This window comes from Asparagus officinalis, chromosome 4 (genome assembly GCF_001876935.1).
Source record: "Asparagus officinalis chromosome 4, Aspof.V1, whole genome shotgun sequence".
Taxonomy (NCBI): Eukaryota; Viridiplantae; Streptophyta; class Magnoliopsida; order Asparagales; family Asparagaceae; genus Asparagus; species Asparagus officinalis.
Window position 1 is genome coordinate 26,509,422 of NC_033797.1, and position 21,756 is coordinate 26,531,177.

At 36.9% G+C, this 21,756-nt stretch overlaps 2 protein-coding genes across 2 annotated transcripts; both read right to left on the reverse strand.

The window, feature by feature from the left end:
• Nucleotides 5,429-14,286, reverse strand: LOC109837026. Its single transcript, XM_020405107.1, has 4 exons — nucleotides 14,034-14,286; nucleotides 13,817-13,943; nucleotides 13,656-13,728; nucleotides 5,429-5,855 (listed from the first exon to the last, which is right to left on the reverse strand). Exons 1-4 carry the CDS (start codon nucleotides 14,071-14,073, stop codon nucleotides 5,586-5,588), a joined length of 510 nt encoding a protein of 169 aa, XP_020260696.1. The 5' UTR covers nucleotides 14,074-14,286; the 3' UTR covers nucleotides 5,429-5,585.
• Nucleotides 16,571-20,107, reverse strand: LOC109837027. Its single transcript, XM_020405108.1, has 4 exons — nucleotides 19,805-20,107; nucleotides 18,017-18,128; nucleotides 17,856-17,928; nucleotides 16,571-17,077 (listed from the first exon to the last, which is right to left on the reverse strand). The coding sequence occupies exons 1-4, from the start codon at nucleotides 19,842-19,844 to the stop codon at nucleotides 16,811-16,813; spliced, it is 492 nt and encodes a 163-aa protein (XP_020260697.1). The 5' UTR covers nucleotides 19,845-20,107; the 3' UTR covers nucleotides 16,571-16,810.

A 21,756-nucleotide genomic window follows, 5' to 3' on the forward strand; every position in this document is an offset into this window, starting at 1 on the left:
GGAAAGCTGCTTCAGCAAATTCGAACTCTTCAGCATCCTCTTTACCGCCAAATCCAACAGCAACACCTTCAGTTCACTTTTCCAACTCTGTTCCTCCAGGATTCTCTAGGCGCCCAGCATCTGAATCATCTTCTTTTTCAGTTCGTAAGACTTATCTTGGTCGCAAAAACAAAAGCTTCCTCAAGCTTGCTTCGTCTTCTAAAAAGATGGCTAACCAGTTGAAAAAAGGTACTCTATCTTCATCCTCCTCGTCATCATCCTCTGCATTGCCAATTAATTCTCTTGATAAGAATGATTTTGAACTTATTGCTGATAATTGTGGTGTTGCTATATCGGAGAAATCTATGCATATTATTCAATCCAAAGAAGTGGAGAGGCATAAAGAGACTAAATGATGATTGCCTGTTTTTGGTCAGTTGTGGTAGGGTTTTCACAATTCTTTCTAATGAAATTTACTTCTTGGAATGTTCGGGGTCTTAATGGCCCAATTAAAAGGCGGATGGTTAAGGATTATCTTCATAGTCATTGTATTGATGTTGCTGGTCTTCAAGAAAGCAAACTTTTTGATCCTTCACCTAGAAAACTTCAATCAATTGGGGGAAGGAGGCTCTCTCACTGGTGTCATCTTAATTCCTCAGAATCTAGAGGAGGAGTTTTAGTAGGATGGTCTGATGCTTTTTCCTTAGTACAATCATATGTAGGGATCTTCTCTGTTTCAGTCCACCTTCATCATAAACCAACAAATTGGTCTTTTATTTTCACATCTGTTTATGCTCCTATTGATAGAGAGGATAGAGCAGTTTGTTGGTGGGAGTTAGACAGAATTCGTTACATTCTTCCTGGCCCGTGGATCCTATGTGGAGATTTCAACGTTACTTTATCCTCTGATGAACGGAATGGTCGTAATGGATCTCCTAGAGATATTAAATCTTTTAGGAACTTTGTTTCCTCTTCATCTCTTATTGACTTACCTTTATCTGGTAGATGCTTTACTTGGTCAAATAAAAGGCAAAACCCCTCTTTGGCAAGGCTTGACAGATTCCTTATTAACTCTGAATGGGAAAATAAATTTCCTTCTTGCATCCAATTCTCTCCATCTGCCACTGGTTCTGATCATTTCCCTATTATTCTGGATAGTGGTGGGTTGAAGAGTCCCCAACCTATTTTCCGTTTTGAGAGAAGTTGGCTCCACAACACAGACTTCATTCCTTTTGTCTCTAAATGTTGGCTTTCTTTTCATGGTCATGGCAACCCTGTTGACATCTTTATTTTGAAATTAAAGCTCCTTAAGAAAAGACTTAAATGGTGGGAAAAAATGTCCTTGGTTGAATTTCTTCTAGGAAGTCAGATGTTTTATCAAAAAACAATGTCTTTGATTTAATTGAGGAGCAAAGGCCTCTTTCAGACTTGGAGATTAATGAAAAAAAGTCTCTTCATGACTCTTACATAGCTATCATCAAGGAAGAAGAAACATATTGGCACCAAAGATCTCGTGTTCAATGGTTAAAAGAGGGTGATGCAAATACATCTTTTTTTCATAAAACTGCTTCTTTTCATAGAAAAGCAAATTTCATTGCTTCTGTTAACTATCATGACAGAGATTTTATTGGAGATAAGGATATTTCAAAAGCTTTTTTCCAATACTACTATGATTTGTTTGGTCAAACAAATAGGAATCACATGCATATCGATTGGTCTTCTCTTTATCCTGAACAAGATAGTTCTCTGCTATCCCTTGAAGATCCTTTCTCTGAAGATGAAATTAAAAGTGCTGTGTTTGGAATGAATGCAAATAAAGCCCCAGGACCTGACGGTTTCTCTATGGCTTTTTATCAAACTTTTTGGGACTTGATTAAGGAAGATCTTAATGCTCTAATGGTTTTTTTTCATGATAATCCATCCCATATTCACAGAGTCAACAAAATCTTTATCACTTTGATCCCCAAAATCAAGGATTGCACTAAGGTGAAAGATTTTAGACCAATTAGCCTTATCAATTGCCTCTTTAAAATTTTCTCTAAAATTTTGGCAAATAGGTTGTCTTATCATATGTCTTCTTTAGTAGCATCTACACAATCTGCATTCCAAGCTGGGAAATCTACCCTTGATTCTATTCTTCAGCTAATGAAATGATTCATGCTTGTTCAAAAAGAAAGAAGGAAGTTGCTATGTTTAAGATTGATTTTGCTAAAGCTTTTGACTCTATAGACTGGGCTTTCCTCATTGATTTGTTGAGAGCTAGGGGCTTTGGTAATAGATGGTGTTCGTGGATCCTTCATATTATTTCATCATCTTCTTGTGCAATTCTTGTTAATGGTTCTCCCACTAAGTTTTTTTCTTGCAAACGAGGCCTTAAGCAAGGTGATCCTTTATCTCCTATATTATTCAATATTGCGGTTGATGTTTTGAACAAAATGATTATGAACAATGCTGAGGAGGGCTTACTGTCATCACTTGGTCTTAAGTACCCTCTCAATCATTTGAGGATTCTTCAATTTGCTGACGATACACTTCTTTTTGTCAAAAGTTCCTTCCATGATATCTCCATTTTAAAAACTATTCTATACATTTTTTAGGACATTTCTGGGCTAAGCATCAACTACTCAAAATCTTCTCTAGTGTACTTTGGAAATATTCAACACAAGGCTCATGATCTAGCATCTTCATTAGACTGTAAAGTGGATCAACTTCCTATCAAGTATCTTGGATTACCTCTCAAATATGGCAAACTATCTAAATCACAGTGGCAGCCCCTGTTAGATAACCTTTACAGGAAACTAGCATCGTGGAAGAAGAATACTTTATCTTTTGGAGGAAGATTAGTCCTTTTGAATTCAGTCCTTACATCAGTTCCTTTATACTTCATGTCTTTTTACAAGCTACCTAAATGGCTTGTCAAAGACATTGATAAAGTCAGGAAAAATTTCCTATGGACAGGAAAAACAGACACAAAATCCTTCAAATACTTAGTTAACTGGAAAAAAGTCTGTTTAAATAAAGATGAGGGAGGTCTGGGAGTTAAGGATATTTCTTTGTTTAACACTTCGCTTTTATCTAAATGGTTATGGAAGTGTTTGGATAGAAGTTCAATTTCTGGCAACTTTCTTCATCATCTTTATGTTCATAATGGCACAAAATTGCAGAATTCTTTCTTCAAGTCATCTAATTCATCATTCTGGAATGATGTTTTATCTAAGAAAGATGCTTTTCTACATAACATAAATTGGATGATTGGCTCTGGTAAAGATATAAGATTCTGGGAAGACAAATGGGTTGGTTTTAACAGTTTATCAAGTATTTTTCCTGAATCATACAAGTTAGCTTTCTCCTCTAATGCATCTATTAGAAGCCAAGGTTCTTATATTGATAATGAGTGGCAATGGCACTTATTGATGAGAAGAAGCATTCTTCCCAGTGCACAGGCAGAGAAAATTGATCTTTTGAAACTTATCAGTGACTTTCATGCTTCAAATAACTGTGACCAACCTACATGGGCTCTCACTTCTAATAGACAATTCTCAGTAAGGTCCTTCTACAATTTTCTTATATGGAGAGGAATTAAAAATCCCTTATACAAAGTCATTTGGAATACAATTATTCCCTCTAAAATTCACATCTTTCTTTGGCTTCTCTCACATAATAAACTGCATACCAAGGAGATTCTTCAGATAAAGGGCTGGAATGGTGATTCATTATGTTCTTTTTGTGGGACTGAACTGGAAACCAGAGATCACCTGTTCTTTTCTTGTCCTATATCAAAGATAGTTTGGCATCACTTCATGCGTTACTCCTTACCTTTCACTTGGTCTAATTCTTTGGATGATCTTATGCTTAGTCTGGCAACTCTTAGAGGCTTGGAAGGTGTTCTTTGGAGAAGCATTTTTGCCTCTGTTTGTTGGAGCTTATGGACTTCGAGGAATAAATTCATCTTTGATCAGATTCATTTCTCTTTTAAGTCTATTATTAACTTGGCAATATCTGGTATTTATGATTGGACAGGCACTGGAAGTGGAATTGTTGCTCAGAAAATTAAAGCCAAGCTGGAGGAAAACCCGATTAGCAGAAGCATATGACAGGGTTTTCGTAATGGGACTGTGAATGTCAGTTTTTGTAATTTCAGTTTTTGGCACATGTATATAAAACAGACTTTGTAGTTTCTGAGTTTTGTGGTTATTGGGTTATAGAAAATTTAGTTTCTTTTAACTATATATATGGCTGGCTTTGGTTCTTTCTTATATCTATGTCAACGGTGAATGACGGCAAGGCCCTCTCTTCACCTTCATGGATGTTTGAAAGAAGAAAGTCATATATCACTAGTTTTGAGAAACTATCTTTTCTATCTTCCAATCTTTGGATATAATTCATATCCTTCTTTTGTAAATACTTTTGATTAATACAAATGACAGGGTATATCCCTTGTTTTCCTTCAAAAAAAAAAAAAAGATGGCTTTTGTAATTTCACCGTATTTTAAAAGTGGTTCTTGTTAAAAAGCTCCTTGACTATTCATCTCAAATATCATTCACAAATAGTTTTGTAATTTCACCGTATTTTAAAAGTGGTTCTTGTTAAAAAGCTCCTTGACTATTCATCTCAAATATCATTCACAAATATCCCAATTAATTTTTTTTTCTTTTTTGTGGAGCCAACATGAGGGCCTTTGAGTTGTCCCCTCACAAGTTTGAGCTTTGTAGATAGCATTTTGCAGGTTAATTTTTTAGCTGCAATTATGATATCTTTATGAACTACCTATTTATGTAAAAGCATTAGTTATTACCAGTATCATGTGCTGTCTTACTGCTTTTCTAGAGAAATTACTTTTTGTTTATTTGTTTGTTCTATTTAGATTTCTGACCGATAAGCTTTGGCAATAATTAGCTTAATTTTTTATCCAAAAAAATTAACGAGAACATTATTCAATCTAAATTCTATTTCCATATAGTTGGACAAATTAACGAGGACATTAGGTTTAACTTTTCAGCATTAACTGATATTTTTTTTTGACATCTTGCTAGCGTTAAAAGAAACCGAGGAAATGTCAATCTAAAGTTTCTACTTCATACTTTTTATTTTATTTTACTTTATTTTGAATATATATTGTTCTGTTGCCTGTACTTTTGGAGCGGTGAAATTTGGGCAATCCTCTTTCTCCAACCCAATAAAGAATTTAATCTGACTATCTAAGTAGCGTATTCCTTATTTGTTAGGTTTCACAAGGATAGGATATCCGCTTTAGTTTCCCTTTTCGCAACATTAACACTAATAGCAAAGTATCAAATCTAGTTCTTTCATACAGAAAAATAGAAAAGAAAAAGAAATACTCGAAATTATGCAACAAAACATTTCGCCCATTATCAGATATAACATTTTATGTAGGTATGCATGCATTAATATTCCTTATTAGCCATTTTTCATGATGACAACAGCCAATACTAAAACAAAGACAATTCTTCACGATTGCCCAAGTAACTAACAATATACCAACATTTTCCAAGCAATAAGAACAAGCAAATCCAACATTCTCTTTACAAGAATAAAGCAAAATGCATTGTATCTATTCCTTAAGTAAGATAAATCACCAAGACAATCATTCATAGCCCTCGCAGGACTTTTGAACCAACACAACCCCAAGAGTCACAATGGAAGCATACACAGAGTTGGGCACTTTATGCACAACTTTACCGACACCAGGCACTCCTTCAGTGGCTCTCTTGGTGAGCAGAGCCACAGTGGGTGCCACAATAAGCGCAATTACCAGATTGCGGCTAATAGCAGTAACGGCGTCAGCAGTGAGCTTCCTGATGAATTCAGCAAATTCTTCACGATCCAGTAGCCCATCAAGGTTTAAATCATATTCCTGCAAGAAAAAGAAGAAGATCAGCAGTGAAAGGTGTTGAAATATAAAATTATAACCCTCAACCCTCAATTATAACTCTGAAGTTTTGGTGTGATGAGAGGGACTTTAAAGATGGTCGGAGCAATCCAATTTCAGATCCCTACAACCATGAACTTGTAAAGCCGATTATAAAAGATTCTGCACCATGAGTCCCGCTTTCGGCTCATAAGAAAAAGAGCCCCCAGCCAGCGAAGCATGTTGGAGTATAAAATTATATCCATCAGTCATCACCACAATTTCGGAGTTTTGGTGTAAGATAGTGGAAAATTATCCTAACTGATATTTAATAAAGGCTGGTAAGAAAATCTACATGTACTGCAGGGTATCCTAGGAGTACCCTTAATCTTTCTAAACCCTCAGAGCAGAAGTCAGGAAGATATCTTGTTAACCTCATTATCATGCTCAATTATCCATATAGTCCTGATTTGTTCTTGATTATTATGTTCATTATTGGAGTGCTTCTCAAGGTTCCACTAATATACAGCTTACTAACCTCCCACCTCTTAATTGTATCATATTTTCACTCTTTATATCTATCAGCAGATTGAGTACGTCATCAGATGTGAACAAATCATAGATACAAATTACAAAGTTCATATATATTAAACTCATGAAAAGTGAAAAAAAAGGTCTTCATGTTCTGGACACAAATTAGATGCACAACGGAATTCGACATTAGTGCACATGAACTCATAAAACATGGTTTGGAGGCAAAATTCATTAGAGGTTGCACATACACTGTTTGCATGAGAACGTAACAGCAGCAGTAGAAGTGTCACAAGAAATGATAATATTTGAAATGGTATCCACAAAAATATCTTCTAAATTTCTAATTCGAATGAGGTGCTTAAATATGAAGTTGACACAATCCAGATTAGTAGTAAACCACTAACCTTTCGCATCCAGATTAGTAGTAAACCACTAAACTTCAGAAGCTTACAGAGTGGTTTTAGAGGAAAAAACATCTTTCAAGTTTCACATTGCTTTACCATAGCCTATTCTTAATTTCAAGATGAAGTGATGAAGTGATGAATGTTGTGAAGTAGTCTAGGTCACTTCATGCATGCGGAATCCTCCTCATAAACCATGCTACCCAAGATTTTGTACCAATTTCATTGTGAACTGCTATGACCCTAGAGCAAACTATCTGCCTTCCTTGGCAGCCTACTAAAGGAACACATCCCCAACAATGACAATCTTGAATGGAACCTGGGTCGCCTCAAGGCATATAAGCCTTGTACTCCTATGACCATCCTGATGGGTGCCACATATACCAAAACAACCATCACCAAACATGTCAGAAACAAGAACGTCGCCATCAGGTCCCTCCAGTGGCGGAGTCAGGAATTTCGGTAAGAGGGTCCAAGAAGATTGATAATTAAACAAGATAACATATATTTCTTTGCACGTTTGATTTGTATCTCAACATCATTACATAGCGAGACTTTAAAATATAAGAGCATATGATCATTCAATGTACTTGAACCAGGTAACAGAACTCAGCTTTTTTTAGAAATTTGTTCCTTAATTGAGTCACCCTCACCCCATCCATAGAAGTCTTTGAAGATATTTGGTTTCTAAAGAAATCATTCCATGACAAAAAATGAAAATAAAACACCTACAGTGAACACTATCCTGCTAGTTAATAGCTATCCCTTTGTAAATTTTAACAACAAAATGACTAAAAATTTTAACAACAAGTTATATCAAGAAAAAGGAAAATGCTCTAATCATTTAAAATTAAAAATAGGGTAATTATACGGAAACCACTTTTCATTTTCAATTTGTACATAAACCACCATTAAAGTTGGTTTTTTTTAAGCCAACAATCTCCTAGTCAAAATTTCACTGAAAAACTAAAAATAAACTTAAAAAATTCAAGTTCAAGGTTTGTGAGTTGTATCCTAATGAGACCTAGACACTAAAACCATCAATCACGTGCCGTGAATGTGAGTTTTTAAGGGTAATTTGGGTTTTTCGTGAAAATTTTGACTAGTTGCTTTTTGATTGCAAAAAAAATATCAATCTTTAATGGCGGTTTATGTATAAATTGAAAATGAAAGGTGATTTCTGTATAATTGCCCTAATTCTAAGGTGGCTTCTATGGGAAAAAACCATCTATTAAGAGATTATTAACAAACATAATAGAAAAATTAAACAAAATTCAGGTCTCAACTTCTTTTTCATGGAGAGCTCAAAAGCAACTGCATAGGCCAAGGAGAAGAAACCCAAGCCTGCAAAATGAAGTGAGAAGAAACTCCCATCCTGTGATACCCAAATAGTGTGAAATGTTTTAACTTTATAAGCCAACAATTTTATCCATACCTCTATTATATTTTGTTTGGGTTTTTTCTTTTTTTTTCTTTTTTTTTTTGAGGGGGGAGGGGGGATGGACCCTTTGGACCCATGTATATCCACCAAAGCAATGCCCTCACCATCTAGGCCTCAACAACCAACNCGTACCTCATTCTCATCACCAAACATAGCGAGGACGTTAGATGCGATTCGATTGGAGCAGCAGGGTCCTCACTGTATTGGTGGCCAGCATCGCGCTCGAGGCTATTGAATTGGGGGCGGACTTGCTCCATAAAGACCGTGACAACCATGAAGATAACTCCGGTCATATTTTCACTGATTGTGACAATTGAGTAAGATGTGGAGGATGTGTGCACTATATACAACTTACATTTTAACTTAGTCTGTTTAATGTTGCTTTCACCTGTTTAATTTCCGTGTTGGTTTCCCCAAATGAATATTTACATTATGACTATCTCTGCAAAAGTCACTCGCAAACAAATTGATAAGAGTGACTAGCCTCATGATAATACTGAAGTGGGCCTCCAAAATGGAGTTTCTTTTGTTGATCGTTGCAAACTTAATTTTGGACTGAGTAACATGCAGAAAGTAAATTAAATAGAATAAAATACAAGTAAAATAAAATCCAACACTTGTGTTAGAACCTTATTCATTCTGCTCCTCTGTTGCCCCTCAAGACTACCTCATGAGAGTAATTTTCATCTGCAGTATCACCAGTATCACTGGCTTAAGCTGTTGCTTTATTAATTTTCTTTCTATCTTAATTAGTGCACCACTAAAATGAAGAAGAATCCCATAATTGGCTTTGTAGACCATTCTAATAACAATCCTATCATAGCCCTAAAAATTTGATAGTATTAATTACTCTAGTTCAACAATGTGATGTGTCAATATCTGATTAATAAAGAAATATGAGAGGGGAAAACATTAGAAAGTGATAAGATTGAGTGTGGTCCAATTGCACGTTGTTTTCCGCCCTACTATGGATTAATTTATCATTGTACTAGTAATAACAAGAATTTGACTTTGTTAAATAAAAAGGGAATTTAATGCTCATGATATATTTATGTTCTGCAGAAAACAAAAGGTACTGGTTGGGAATGAGGAGTTAACAGCTCTGCTCAGTATAAACCCCCTCAAACCATCTAATTCTTATTCTCTTTGGTTGCAAAAGAGGGAAAAGTATAGGAGCTTGTATTCAAACTTTTAGCCAATTTGGTCCGATCTTTATAAAATGAATCCTAAAGAACAAATGGAAACAAAAGCTTCATGCAGCCCAATCCTAAACCTGTAAGATACATGAAATCTTAATTTCCCCAAAAGAGTTAATCAAATGAACAATCCCAAAATATTAGGCATGTTGGGAACCGACTCAAACTCCAAGTCGGATGCGGGTTTGAAGGCTAGGCCCAATCCTAGTAGTTTTCTTAGAAGCCAAGTTAACTTGGCAGGCAAGCCAGATGTGTTTTTAAATAAGGTGCCCTAATCTAGGGTTTTAGAGTAGAGAGAAGGAGAGAGACAATATTCTTGTAATCAGAATTTTAGAGGGTGTAACCGGGTTCGAGGGTATTGTGAGAGAGAGAGTTTGACAGTCTTTATCCGTGTAAAAGATTGTAATTTGGAGGTGATAATGGATTGATTTTGATCCCGTGGTTTTTTCCTGTTGAGAGTTTTTCACGTTAAATCTCACGTGATTCTATTTGTTGCGTTTGGTGATTTTCGGGGTTTTTGTGACATCTAAAAATCTAACAAGTGGTATCAGAGCGGGATTCGACGATCTGTGGAGGTTTGAGAGGTGTGCAATTGGCGAAGGTGTCAGTGGTCGAAGCACGGTGATCGACATCGGGAGAACGGAAAAAAAAAAGTACTATAGCAGCATGAATACTGTAGCAACGGGAATACTATAGCTACGGGAATACTGTTCACATGGGTGAGGGTTTAATTACAAACTATTAAATCAAATCCGATGGTACAAAGTGATTTGTTTTTTGATCGAGGGTTTGGAGGCGGATTTTAGTAATCCAAGAGTCGTTCCTAGGGTTTTTCGACGTGTTGAGTTCGTTTTTTACGTTGATTTTATCAAATTCAATCTTTACAATGAATAATTTGAATTTTGATTGTGGTTAGAGGATGATGACTTTTTCTTGTCTGAAGTTCAATATTTTGCTATTCAACGGCAAGACAAATTTTATAGTATGACAGTGTACGATTTAAGATATTCTTGTGCAGCAAGGTGTTGATTAAGCTTTAGAGGAGAAGAAACCTGAAAGATTGAATGATGCTGAATGGAGTTCCATGCAAAAGAGGGCGGTTAGCACAATTCGTTTGGCACTCGCCTCCGAGATCAAGTACAATGTTATGCAGGAGACCACACCAAGGAGGTTGTAGGAAAGGCTCGAGGGGATTTATGCGTCAAAATCGATGACCAACCAATTGTGTTTGAGGATGGAGCTTTATTCATTGAATATGGAAGAAGATACTATAATTTAAGACCACATCAATGCCTTTAATCAGCTAGTTCGCCAACTTATGAATATTAATGAGGAAATTAAAAAAGAAAAGCAGGCGCTACTCCTACTGTCTTCTTTGCCGAAGTCGTACAAGCCGTTAGATCAGACAATAATTGCAGGTAATTAGACTTTAAAGTTCGACGACGTGACAACACTCCTACGTGAGAATGAAAGAATTATGGGAAATGAGAGCGCATTTAATGGTGATGAGAATGCACTGGCTTTTAAATGTTCTAATAAACGAAGGAGTACTGGGAGATGTGATAGTTTTCGAAGGTCAAAATCTCGGGCTCAAGACGACAACGAAAGAGAGTGCTATTATTGCGGAGAGAAGAGTCACATTCAGTTCAGATGTTCCTAGAAACGAGATGATTTGAAGAGTATTGGACAGATGAAACTTCAAGAAAATGGGAAGGTGGGCTCCTCGATAGTTATGTGTAATGAAGATGTGGTGTCGTTGATGCAGAGTATAGGTACTAATGCGAATAACACTTGGGTGTTCGATTCTACAGCCTCTATGCACGTTTGTAATAACAAAAACTATTTTGACACATTGAAGATAGATGAAGAAATTGAGGACATGATCGTTGGAAACAACGAGAAGATGATAGGTTGAAGGCGTTGGGAGTATTCGCTTCAAACTTCACATTGGGAAGGTCGAAATTCTTCATCATGTGAGATATGTGTCGTCATGTGGTACTAATTTAATTTCGTTAGGTAAGATGGCATCGCATTGATACAAGTACGTGGGTGAAGGAGAGTGATGCAAAATGTATAAAGATGGTGATTTGATTTTACGAGGGAGAAAGAATAGCAACCATATTTGCTATTTAGATTGACAATCTGTTCACAAGGGAGAGATGAAGAACAAGAAGAAGAGAGTGAGTTTTTCTGAAGTTGTTAAGACACTTGAAGATTTTTCATCGAGGGGGGATATGTTGAGTACCGACTCAAACTCCAAGTCGGATGCGGGTTTGAAGGCTAAGCCCGGTCCTAATAGTTTTCTTAGAGGCCAAGTTAACTCAACGAGCAAGTCATGGGTGTCTTTAAATAAGGCGTCCTATTCTAGGGTTTAGAGTAGAGAGGAGAGAGCAAGGTTGCTGATAGCGGATAGCGGTGCGTCGTGACGATGTAACGCTAAGGCTGTTTGGGTCTATTGCGGCAAAATAGCGACAAATAACGCATAGTCAAATAACGATTAAATATAAATTTATTTAAATATTCTAAATAATAAGAAAAATAATATAAAAAATCTAAAAATTCTACAAGAACAAATAACAATATAAGTACTAGAACTTTACAAATAACAAATAACAAATAACAAATTAGTAAATTACTCGTCTGCTATAAATTAGTAAATTAGTAAATCAACATTAAACAGTTTACTTGGCAGTTAAACAACAAAAGGACATGGTCAATTCAAGCTAAGTAGCTAACAAGAGAAAATGAATGCACATTTCTGTTATTTGTCATCGGTGAATGTAAAACAAGAACAAAACTACATATTGACAGGATTACACAGGGAATGGTTGCACCGCTTGAGATTTTTCAGTTAGGTCCTTATCCTTACTAAAATCATTATCATGGGAATTTCAAAAATCAAATTATTACATTTTTCTCTCTGTTGCAGATGAAGCCCAACAAAGAGGAGATGTTGCTGCTGCTGGTCGTCGGAGGGAGCTGCTACTGGTTGCCGAAGGGAAGGTATGGACCTGACCTTCTAACGTCGCCAAAGGAAGTAAGAAGGAGAGAAAGGTGAGAGCGTGAGAGAGAGAGATGGGCTTGACCGGAGATGACGTGAGATGTTGGGAGATGTTGTCGGTGACGTTGACCGGAGGCGGCGATGAAAGTCGTCGCCGGATACATGAAAGAGAGAGGCACAATAGGGAGAGGCACCGGAGGCGGCTAGGACACATTCGGGAGTCAGAGAGAAGAAGATGAGTTTTAAGAGATGGGTTCAGGTCGGGTTTGGGTCGGGTTTGGGTCGGGTTCGGGGAGAGTTTTAACAAATGAGTTTAGCGCTTTTTAGCGTTAAAACCCACGATTTCGCGCTTTAGACCGTGTTTCGAGCAAAAGGCGGTTTTCTCCGCCAAAACACCCCGTTATCCCCTATATCAGCGAGGTGAAGCCCCGCGACCGCAAAAAGAGCTGCTATAGGTTGCGAAAAGAGCTGCTATAGCACCACTATTTCCCGTTTTTTACAACACTAGGAGAGGGATAATATTCTTGTAATCAGGGTTTTAGAGGGTGTAACCAGGTTCAAGGCTATTGTGAGAGAGAGTGTTTGGCAGTCTTTGTCCGTGCAAAAGATTATAATTTGGAGGTGATAGTGGATTGATTTTGATCCCGTGGTTTTTCACTGTTGATGGTTTTCCACGTTAAATTTCGTGTGATTCTATTTGTTGCGTTTCGTGATTTTTAGGGTTTTTGTGAGATCTAAAAATCCCAACAAGGCACACAACCAAATTTCAACGGACAAATTTTCAAAACCAACCCTTTTGATTTTTTATTTATAAAAAACGACCTATTTCAGTTTTATTTGTAAAAACCGACCTGGTTTCAGCCTCAGCGCTGAAACCAGGTCGGTTTTTGAAAAAAAGTTTCCGAAACTTCACGGGAGTTGAACTCCCGTGAAGTTTAGCAGCTTAATTAAAAGCTGCTAAACTTCACGGGAGTTCAACTCCCGTGAAGTTTCGGAAACTTTTTTTCAAAAACCGACCTGGTTTCAGCGCTGAGGCTGAAACTAGGTCGGTTTTTACAAATATTTTGAAAATGGGTCGTTTTTTACAAATAAAAAATCAAAAAGGTTGGTTTTGAAAATTTGTCCAAATTTCAACATACACACTTGGTACTGAACCATTAATTGAAGCATAAACGCAGATGAAATGCGACTCGCTAATTAGAATTTATATATAGAAAAGAAGAGGAGGCGAACCTCCATCATAGCTTTAAGTTGGTCTTTCGTCGGTGGATCATTATGAGGGCCAGGCAAGCGTTTGTTGATATCACTGAAACAAACCAACAACAACACATTTGACAACAGTAACAATATTTCAACAATTCAAGAACCCTAAATAAAAATAAGGAGACTATCACTTGTATACACAGAGAACTGCGATGTAGAGATATTCGAAGTTGATGCCGTCGCCTCCGCAATCGGCTCTGATGCGATCGTACACCTTATCCGTTATCTTCCTTATCTGCTTCTCTTTCCATTGTTTCCCTTTGTACCATCAGCAAGAAAAATGAACAGAAAAATGATTATCCCCCTTTTTTCCCAATTAAAATTGAATGGTAACAGTAAATAGAATACCATGGAATTTCTCCTGGACAGTGGCCAAGACCTGCCCCATGCTTCGAGCGCTTGAGATTTTGGTGAAGGCGAAGATGCGGTAGGTTGTTTTTGTTAAGATAGAGATTCTCTTTCCAGGCGAGCGGATTTTTAAAGTAATCAGGGGATTTTTATTGATGGCTAGGAGGAGGAGACGAGAGAGGGGAGAGATCCATTTCCCCCCTTTTATTTTTAGATTTTTTTTTTTTTAATAAATTGGGACGTAGCTTTCCAAGCTTGTGAGCTGAACCCCCAAGTTGATGTAGCACCCAGAGGTGATGCTCTAATTTGGTGTGGGTCCCACGTTGAAACCAAAAATTGTGACTTACTACTTAGAACGTGGCGTCCCGTGATTGGATGAATAATCACGATCAACGAGCCGTAAGGTAATGATCTACGAACAGCATTTTGATCTATGAACAGCATTTTTGTGAAATTAAAAAAATGATAAAATGATAAAATGCCGTAAGGTTGTGAGCTGAACCCACAAGTTGATGTCGCACCCAGAGGCGCTGCTCCAATTTGGTGCGGATCCCACAGTGAAATTAAAAAATGATGACGACTTGGAACGCGACGTTCCGTGATTGGACGAATAATCTCTCAATCAACAAGCCGTTAAAGTCATGAGCTCTTGATCTCTGGACAGCAAACATCCAACGTCCAATTTACTGGCAGAAAATTTCTGTGCTGAAGTCGTGCATTATCCCGTTCCGATATCTACTGTCCCCTATCTATCTATTATCCGTTTCTATTATTTGATAAAACTCACAATTTTGATTCTACCGCTATTGCATTCGACATGTTTTCTCAATAATTTATTACATATTGAGACCAGTCATAAGGACAAAATTAGAAAAAAAAAAATCTAAAAATAGCTTAACTATCTTCCATTACTTGATTTAACTTTCATCACTTCCCACATTTTCTAATAGTAAAACCATTTTGAAGTTGTTAACATTATTTTTTTCATGGGCAAGCTCACTACGTAATGCATGCATCGGGTACAACAGAGAACTACTATTTAAATAATTGGATCTTCACTATATTTCAAAATTTTGACAATACAACGCTCCATTGTTTGATTGAAATACACTTTTAAACATATTATATTCCCTTTGTTTTTGTTAAGATAGAGATTCTCTTTCCAGGCGAGCGGATTTTTAAAGTAATCAGGGGATTTTTATTGATGGCCTAGTGAGAGGAGACGAGAGAGGGGGAGAGATCCATTTCCCCCCTTTTATTTTTTAGATTTTTTTTTTTTAATAAATTGGGACGTAGCTTTTCCAAGCTTGTGAGCTGAACCCCCAAGTGATGTAGCCACCAGGCAGGTGATGCTCTAATTTGGTGTGGCGTCCCACGTTGAAACCAAAAATTGTGACTTACTACTTAGAACGTGGACGTCCCGTGATTGGATGAATAATCACGATCAACGAGCCTGTAACGGTAATGATTACGAACAGGCATTTGATCTATGAACAGCATTTTTGTGTGAAATTAAAAAAATGATAAAAATGAAAAATGCCGTAAGGTTGTGAGCTGAACCACAACGTTGATGTCGCACCACAGAGGCGCTGCTCCAATTGGTGCGGATCCCACAGTGAAATTAAAAAATGATGACGACTTGGAACGCGACGTTCCGTGATTGCGACGAATAATCTCTCACATCACAAGCCGTTAAAGTCATGAGCTCTTGATCTCTGGACAGCAAACATCCAACGTCCAATTTACTGGCAGAAAATTTCTGTGCTGAAGTCGTGCATTATCCCGTTCCGATATCTATGTCCCCTATCTATCTATTATCCTTTTTTTATTATTTGATAAAACTCACAATTTTTGATTCTTACCGCTATTGCATTCGACATGTTTTCTCAATAATTTATTACATATTGAGACCAGTCATAAGGACAAAATTAAAAAAAAAAAAATCTAAAAATAGCTTAACTATCTTCCATATACTTGCATTTAACTTTCATCACTTCCCACATTTTCTAATAGTAAAACCATTTTGAATTGTAACATTATTTTTTTCATGGGCAAGCTCACTACGTAATGCATGCATCGGGTACAACAGAGACTACTATTTAAATAATTGGATCTTCACTATTATTTCAAAATTTTGACAATACAACGCTCCATTGTTTGATTGAAATACACTTTTAAACATATTATATTCCCTTAAAAATATGCAGCTTAAGAACCCCCCCCCCCCCACCCCCACCCCACCACCCAAAACACAAAAAAAAAAACACACGCTAGCCCTCACTTATAAATGTCCCCTCTCACCAAATAAAATGATGGTTGCGCTGCTTCATCTCCTATCTCTAGGTCTTCGTTCCTCAAAATCATCCAACTCGTATGCTTAGCCGTCCATTTGCTGGAGATCTCTCCAGCAATATCTTATCATCACTAACAGAGAAGAATTGAATGTACATTTGTTTTTCTGTATATAAAATAATTTTGCCATCACAAGCTATGCACGTTCGAACTAACTAATACGGTTCTAAAGACAAGTCACAAACTACTAGAATCACACTCGCACTCAGTCTAGCTTGCATAAAGACACTGATGTCACAAGGTACGCCACAAATTCTAACGAGACAAAGGTAGCAAAGACTAGTAACATTTAGTCACATTCAATATAATGATATCCTTTATTTTTGATAAATCCAATTATGCAAATTATTGCCAGAGTTCTCTTATTATTTTCACAAAAGAAGCACGCTGTATGTACACCAGATGCACGGACTTTTAGCTTCTTCTCAATCCACCCTTACATCTTGGAGGAGAACAATACCCGCAGCGTAAACTGAAGCAATGAGAGGAGTTGGAACCTTGTCAACTGTATCTCTGATACGTGGAACTTGCCTCCCTACTTTTTTTGTTTGAACTGCTAACAGAGGTCCGGCGAGAAGAGCGAGTATAACCCTGTTTGCAAGAACTATACGCAGGTCTTTATGGATCCACTCCATGATTATCTCATAGAATTCATTGCGGCTTATTGCAGTTGTTCCTTTAGCACTTAAGGCCTGAAATTCATCATTGATGACATGTAAGTTAGAAGGTTTGTAAATTTCCTCCCTCAATGGTGTTATATTCCTTTTTGATGTGTATGCGCACGTACAGGAAATATATTCCTTTAAATGTTATACCCATTCACAAAATTCAAAGTTTTTCATAATAGAAGCACAAAACACATTAAAGATTTTAGGTTTCATCGCTGATAGACCCCTTGTACTATCGCCCAACTGCAAATTGACCCCCTGGATTTCTATTGCTGCAGATAGATCCCTTGAGAGTCTTTTTTTTTAATCTCTTTACCTTCAGGAAGCCTATTTGTCAAAAGAACAAGTTTCTCTTCTCTGAGTAAAAGAGTCAATATTTTCACTCAGGGGTCTATCCGCAACAATAAAACTATGGGGGGTCTATCCATGATTGTGCAATAGCACAGGGGGTCTATCTGCAATTGACCCAAATTTTTTATATATCTGAGATATTTGTAATGAAACGCATAGCCATAGTCTTTCTTTTACTTCAAAAGAAAAGGTTCAAAAGGACAGCAAAAGTACAACTAAAAAACCAACCACGCATGAAGCAACCATAGAGCAATCCTACAGCACCTCATATGGTTGTCACAGGGAGAAGATAACAACAAACTTCTCCAAGGACCAACATCGTCATAGAAATATTATGTCAGCGCAAAGAATTGGCAGAGAAGCAGACAGTCTTTTTGTTGACAAAACTCATTACGTAGAAAACATCTAGTTTCTTATGTAAGTATGAAATAAGAGTCTGTTCCGGCAATACCTTTACTTTGCTCTGAACTGCTTCCATTGAGGGTGGTTCTTTATAAGGACTAAGAAATTGCTTGTTCATAGAACTGCAGGGGGGGAAACATATAGTGGTTAAATATGTAATGAAAATTTATCAAACAAACAAAACCATACAGAAAAATGAATTATTCTTACTTATAAACCATCAAGGTCACAATGTGAAGATCTTTTACTGCCAAATTGCCCTTATCCTTCTCTGGCCACTGATTGAAAATCTTGTCACATATTCTTTGCACTTGCCACTTCCCTATAAGAGGTAGGAACTACATTACAGTGATGTAGTGATGGGAAAGGCTTGTAAATGCATATCAGAACTTAGCATCATGCAGGTGTAAGCGTAGTCATGCAATGAATCGTTTTTCTATATACAGTAAAAACAGCACTGCTAAGAGAAATTTTAGAAGATAGCCTATCCTTTCCACTACAGCCATTCACCCCCAGCTGTTGTTGTCGAGATTCTAAAAGTTTTATAGACCTTCCAGAGTGATACATTGTTATGTTTCGTAATATATGTACAATCATGTCTCAGTGGAAAGATCAGACGCTGATAAGATTAAATACAAGCAATGATTTGAATAAAACTAAAGGAAAGTTACAGAGAAAATAGGAGTTGGCTTCATTATGGAGAGATTGTAGAATAATGCCCATAATGGTGAGGGTTTAAGTATATCCACACACCAACAAGAAATGAGACAAAAAAAAAATTTAAAGTGCATGGTTTGGGCTCTTAACAGCTAACAATCACCATAGGTGAAGGTAATTATTAAGGGAGATTCTTGGGTTATTACTAAGGTAGGCAGAAAGCGAAAATTAAAAGATGGAACTCATGGATTTCAATAAGGTGCTTGTGAAGAAAATTGAACACTTAAATAAATAAATCTCTCCGCTTTGTTGATTTAAACATGATTGTCCTTTTTATATTTGGCAATGCTCGTCCTCTGTAAATTTGACAATGGTACAGAGGCTCTAGTAAAACCCAATTCAAGTATCCCAACCAAGTTAAGGACATTTAAATGACAAGGTAATTAGTTTGAAAAAAAATCTAATCTTAAAAATAATAAATTAGGAAAATTTGATGATACAAGTGATCTACTATTGATTTAATGGGTCAATTGCAGATTCTGTACTATTGCTAACTTGGGAACAGACTCCTTGTAATTATATTGGTGCATATAGTGATATAGACCCGCCTTGGTGCTAGCCCGAGTAATGGCGTAGACGGCACCGCGCCGCCCGCCCCCCCAACCTGAAAAAAAAAAAATTGAGCCTGAAAAAAGTTCACTGCAGGGTTTTATTTTACGCACACCAACGGAACTATAAGGGACCTAATGACAATTGGGCTATAGTACGGGGGATCTATCCACAATTGGGTGATAGTATAGGGGGTCTATCTACAATTAAGCTAATACGTTAAAAAATTTAATTTAAATATCCCACTACAATAAAAAAGCGTCAATTGAAGGTAATATCAAATGAATTTTATACCTTTCATATCATTAACATTAAAAGTAATTCACCATTCTAGGAGATAAGTAGGGCATTATGTCATACATAAGGTAACACAACATGAAATATTCAAGATGAGAGAAGCTGCATTGGAAATGATAATTACGATGACATACATTTGTTCGCATGAGGAAGCACACTCCATAGATACAATTTTCATTCAGCATAATACGATTAAATTGAGTTGCAGATAACTTTTCTTTGACCTTGTTATCTTGACTTGGTCTTGTGTGACCAAATCAACCATTCTTCTCTCAACAGTAAGATTCTTAATTGAGAGAATTAATGGGAAGTGGGGCTGTTGAGTTCTATAAAGAAAACCCAACATATTCCAACTAAAACAAAAGAAGCTTCACTAATCAATCCTGTATTTTTTTTTCGCATCACAAATGCCAACAACTCAAGAAAGAAAATTACCTTGAGCTCTATCCCAAAGATGCCCAGCAACTTGACCCATTCTCTAACTTGGAAATTGTTGGAAACCCTAGCGAACATTTGGGGGGGGTTTAAATGGAGAGAGGGGTGCGAGAGGCAAAGGGGACTCTTGGCAGATTCTCAAAGCGATCAGCATCGTCGCCTTTAAACACCTTCGTCTCCAAGCGAGGGATTAGATTTTGGGCGCGATGCAGACAGCGAGCTTCGCTCTTTGCTTCGCTCGCCGGCAAGCACTGTTCTCTTCTTGGAAGGAAGGGCAACGAAATAGTTCATCCGCGCTCGGTGACCTCTGCCCGTCCTTTTAGCGGGTCGGATCCTGGGTCTAAGACTATCTCCATCAGGAGTTAAAATTTTAACATTCTCCCTCCTGCCACATCACTTTATTCCCCCTCCACGTAATTCAACAATTTTTATTTTCTATCATCTCTATAGCAGGAGTTTTTTCAAAAGATTTTTACTTTATTTGGGACCCACTATAACCCCATCACTCCAACATATATACCCTACCTTATTTATTCATTTCTTTTTCTTATTTCATATATATTACTACTACTACTATTATTATTACTAATATAACTCATTTATTTATAATTATAATTTTTTAATATTTACATAAATAATATATATTATTAATTTAATTTTTGATAATATTTTTATATTAACAAAAAACACACGATTTTATTAAGCATACGGAAAAGTCAAACACACACAAAAATTATAAATTAATTCCTAGTATTTATCTCCCAAAATATCATTTAAAAGTTAGGAGTAAAACAAAAAAAAAACCAACCAATCAAGCCTTGACACATGGCTCTCTTTAATTGTTGATCTACTGTTGTGGGACCCACACGGAGAGAAAAACCGGAGGTGAAAATTTCACCCATTGGTCTCCGGTTTTTCATTTCACCCCTTTGAAAGCCACCCGCTGGAGGAAAAAACCCCCTCAAATATCTCCTGTTGGAGATAGTCTAACTGCGGAACCAATTCTAAAGAGGGTAAATTCCACGTAACCCCCTCAATATGGCAGCTCCTCTTGTAGACTAGTTTTGGGCCTTTTGGCCTGGCGCGCATGGAAAACATGGACCAAAACAAAATCAGTTTAACATAAAAAATCAGGCTAACATGCAAGCTTGTCCTGATGTACTGTTTTATCTTAAATTTAGGCCATAACTTAAACTGCTTTTGTTTCGCTACACCAATTTTAAATTGAGTTATCAAACGTGCAGCTGTTACATGCTATTAGATAATCCCCTTCACCTTTAAAAATTGTAACTTGACCCTCACAATTTTAAATTGAGTTTTCTGAAGCTTTATCAGGATTCGCACGGCCTTCTCAAAATAACGTTGAAAATTTGTGGGTTTTGAAACTAATGTTGAAACTTATGGGTGATGCTTAAAACAACAGGGAGTAGTACAGTTAGGCTGACAAAATTGTAAATATTTGGGAGGCTTTGTGACAAAAAGTTAGAAGGAGCTGAGTAACACTTTTCCCCCCTTAAGCTTTAGGGCTTGTTTGGATTGAGGGTAATGGGGGTGAGGGGAAGGGAGGGTAACTTTTAACCTTGTTTGAAAAGTAAATATAGCAAGTTAATAGGGGTGAGGGGAGGTGAAAGGAGGTGAAAAAATAACATGATTTCTCTCATTCCCCCCCCCCCCCCCCCAATACAACAAATGTAGAGAGACATATTTACCCCTAGCTAAGATCAAAATCCAACGGCTAAAATTTCTAACAATAATATAACTTAATAATATGTGAGAGTATTTATGTCAATTTATATACATTCTCTTCTCTTCCCTTCCCGTTATTACACTTTCCAAACGGGGTGAAATAACTTTCCCTTGATTCACCTTACTAGTTTCCCAAACAAGTTTTAGAAATTCCCTTCCCTCCCCTTAACTTAACTTCCCCTAGGTTCCTCTAACTTCCCTTCACC

Coding starts and splice junctions, on each gene's coding strand:
- LOC109837027 (XM_020405108.1), bottom strand. CDS start 19,844: ATGGGTCAAGTTGCTGGGCATCTTTGGGATAGAGCTCAAG. Junction 17,929..18,016: donor GTGACCTTGATGGTTTATAA/GTAAGAATAATT, acceptor CCCCCCCTGCAG/TTCTATGAACAAGCAATTTC. Junction 17,078..17,855: donor CAGTTCAGAGCAAAGTAAAG/GTATTGCCGGAA, acceptor GATGAATTTCAG/GCCTTAAGTGCTAAAGGAAC.
- LOC109837026 (XM_020405107.1), bottom strand. CDS start 14,073: ATGGGGCAGGTCTTGGCCACTGTCCAGGAGAAATTCCATG. Junction 13,729..13,816: donor GCAGTTCTCTGTGTATACAA/GTGATAGTCTCC, acceptor GGTTTGTTTCAG/TGATATCAACAAACGCTTGC. Junction 5,856..13,655: donor AACTTAAAGCTATGATGGAG/GTTCGCCTCCTC, acceptor TTTTTCTTGCAG/GAATATGATTTAAACCTTGA.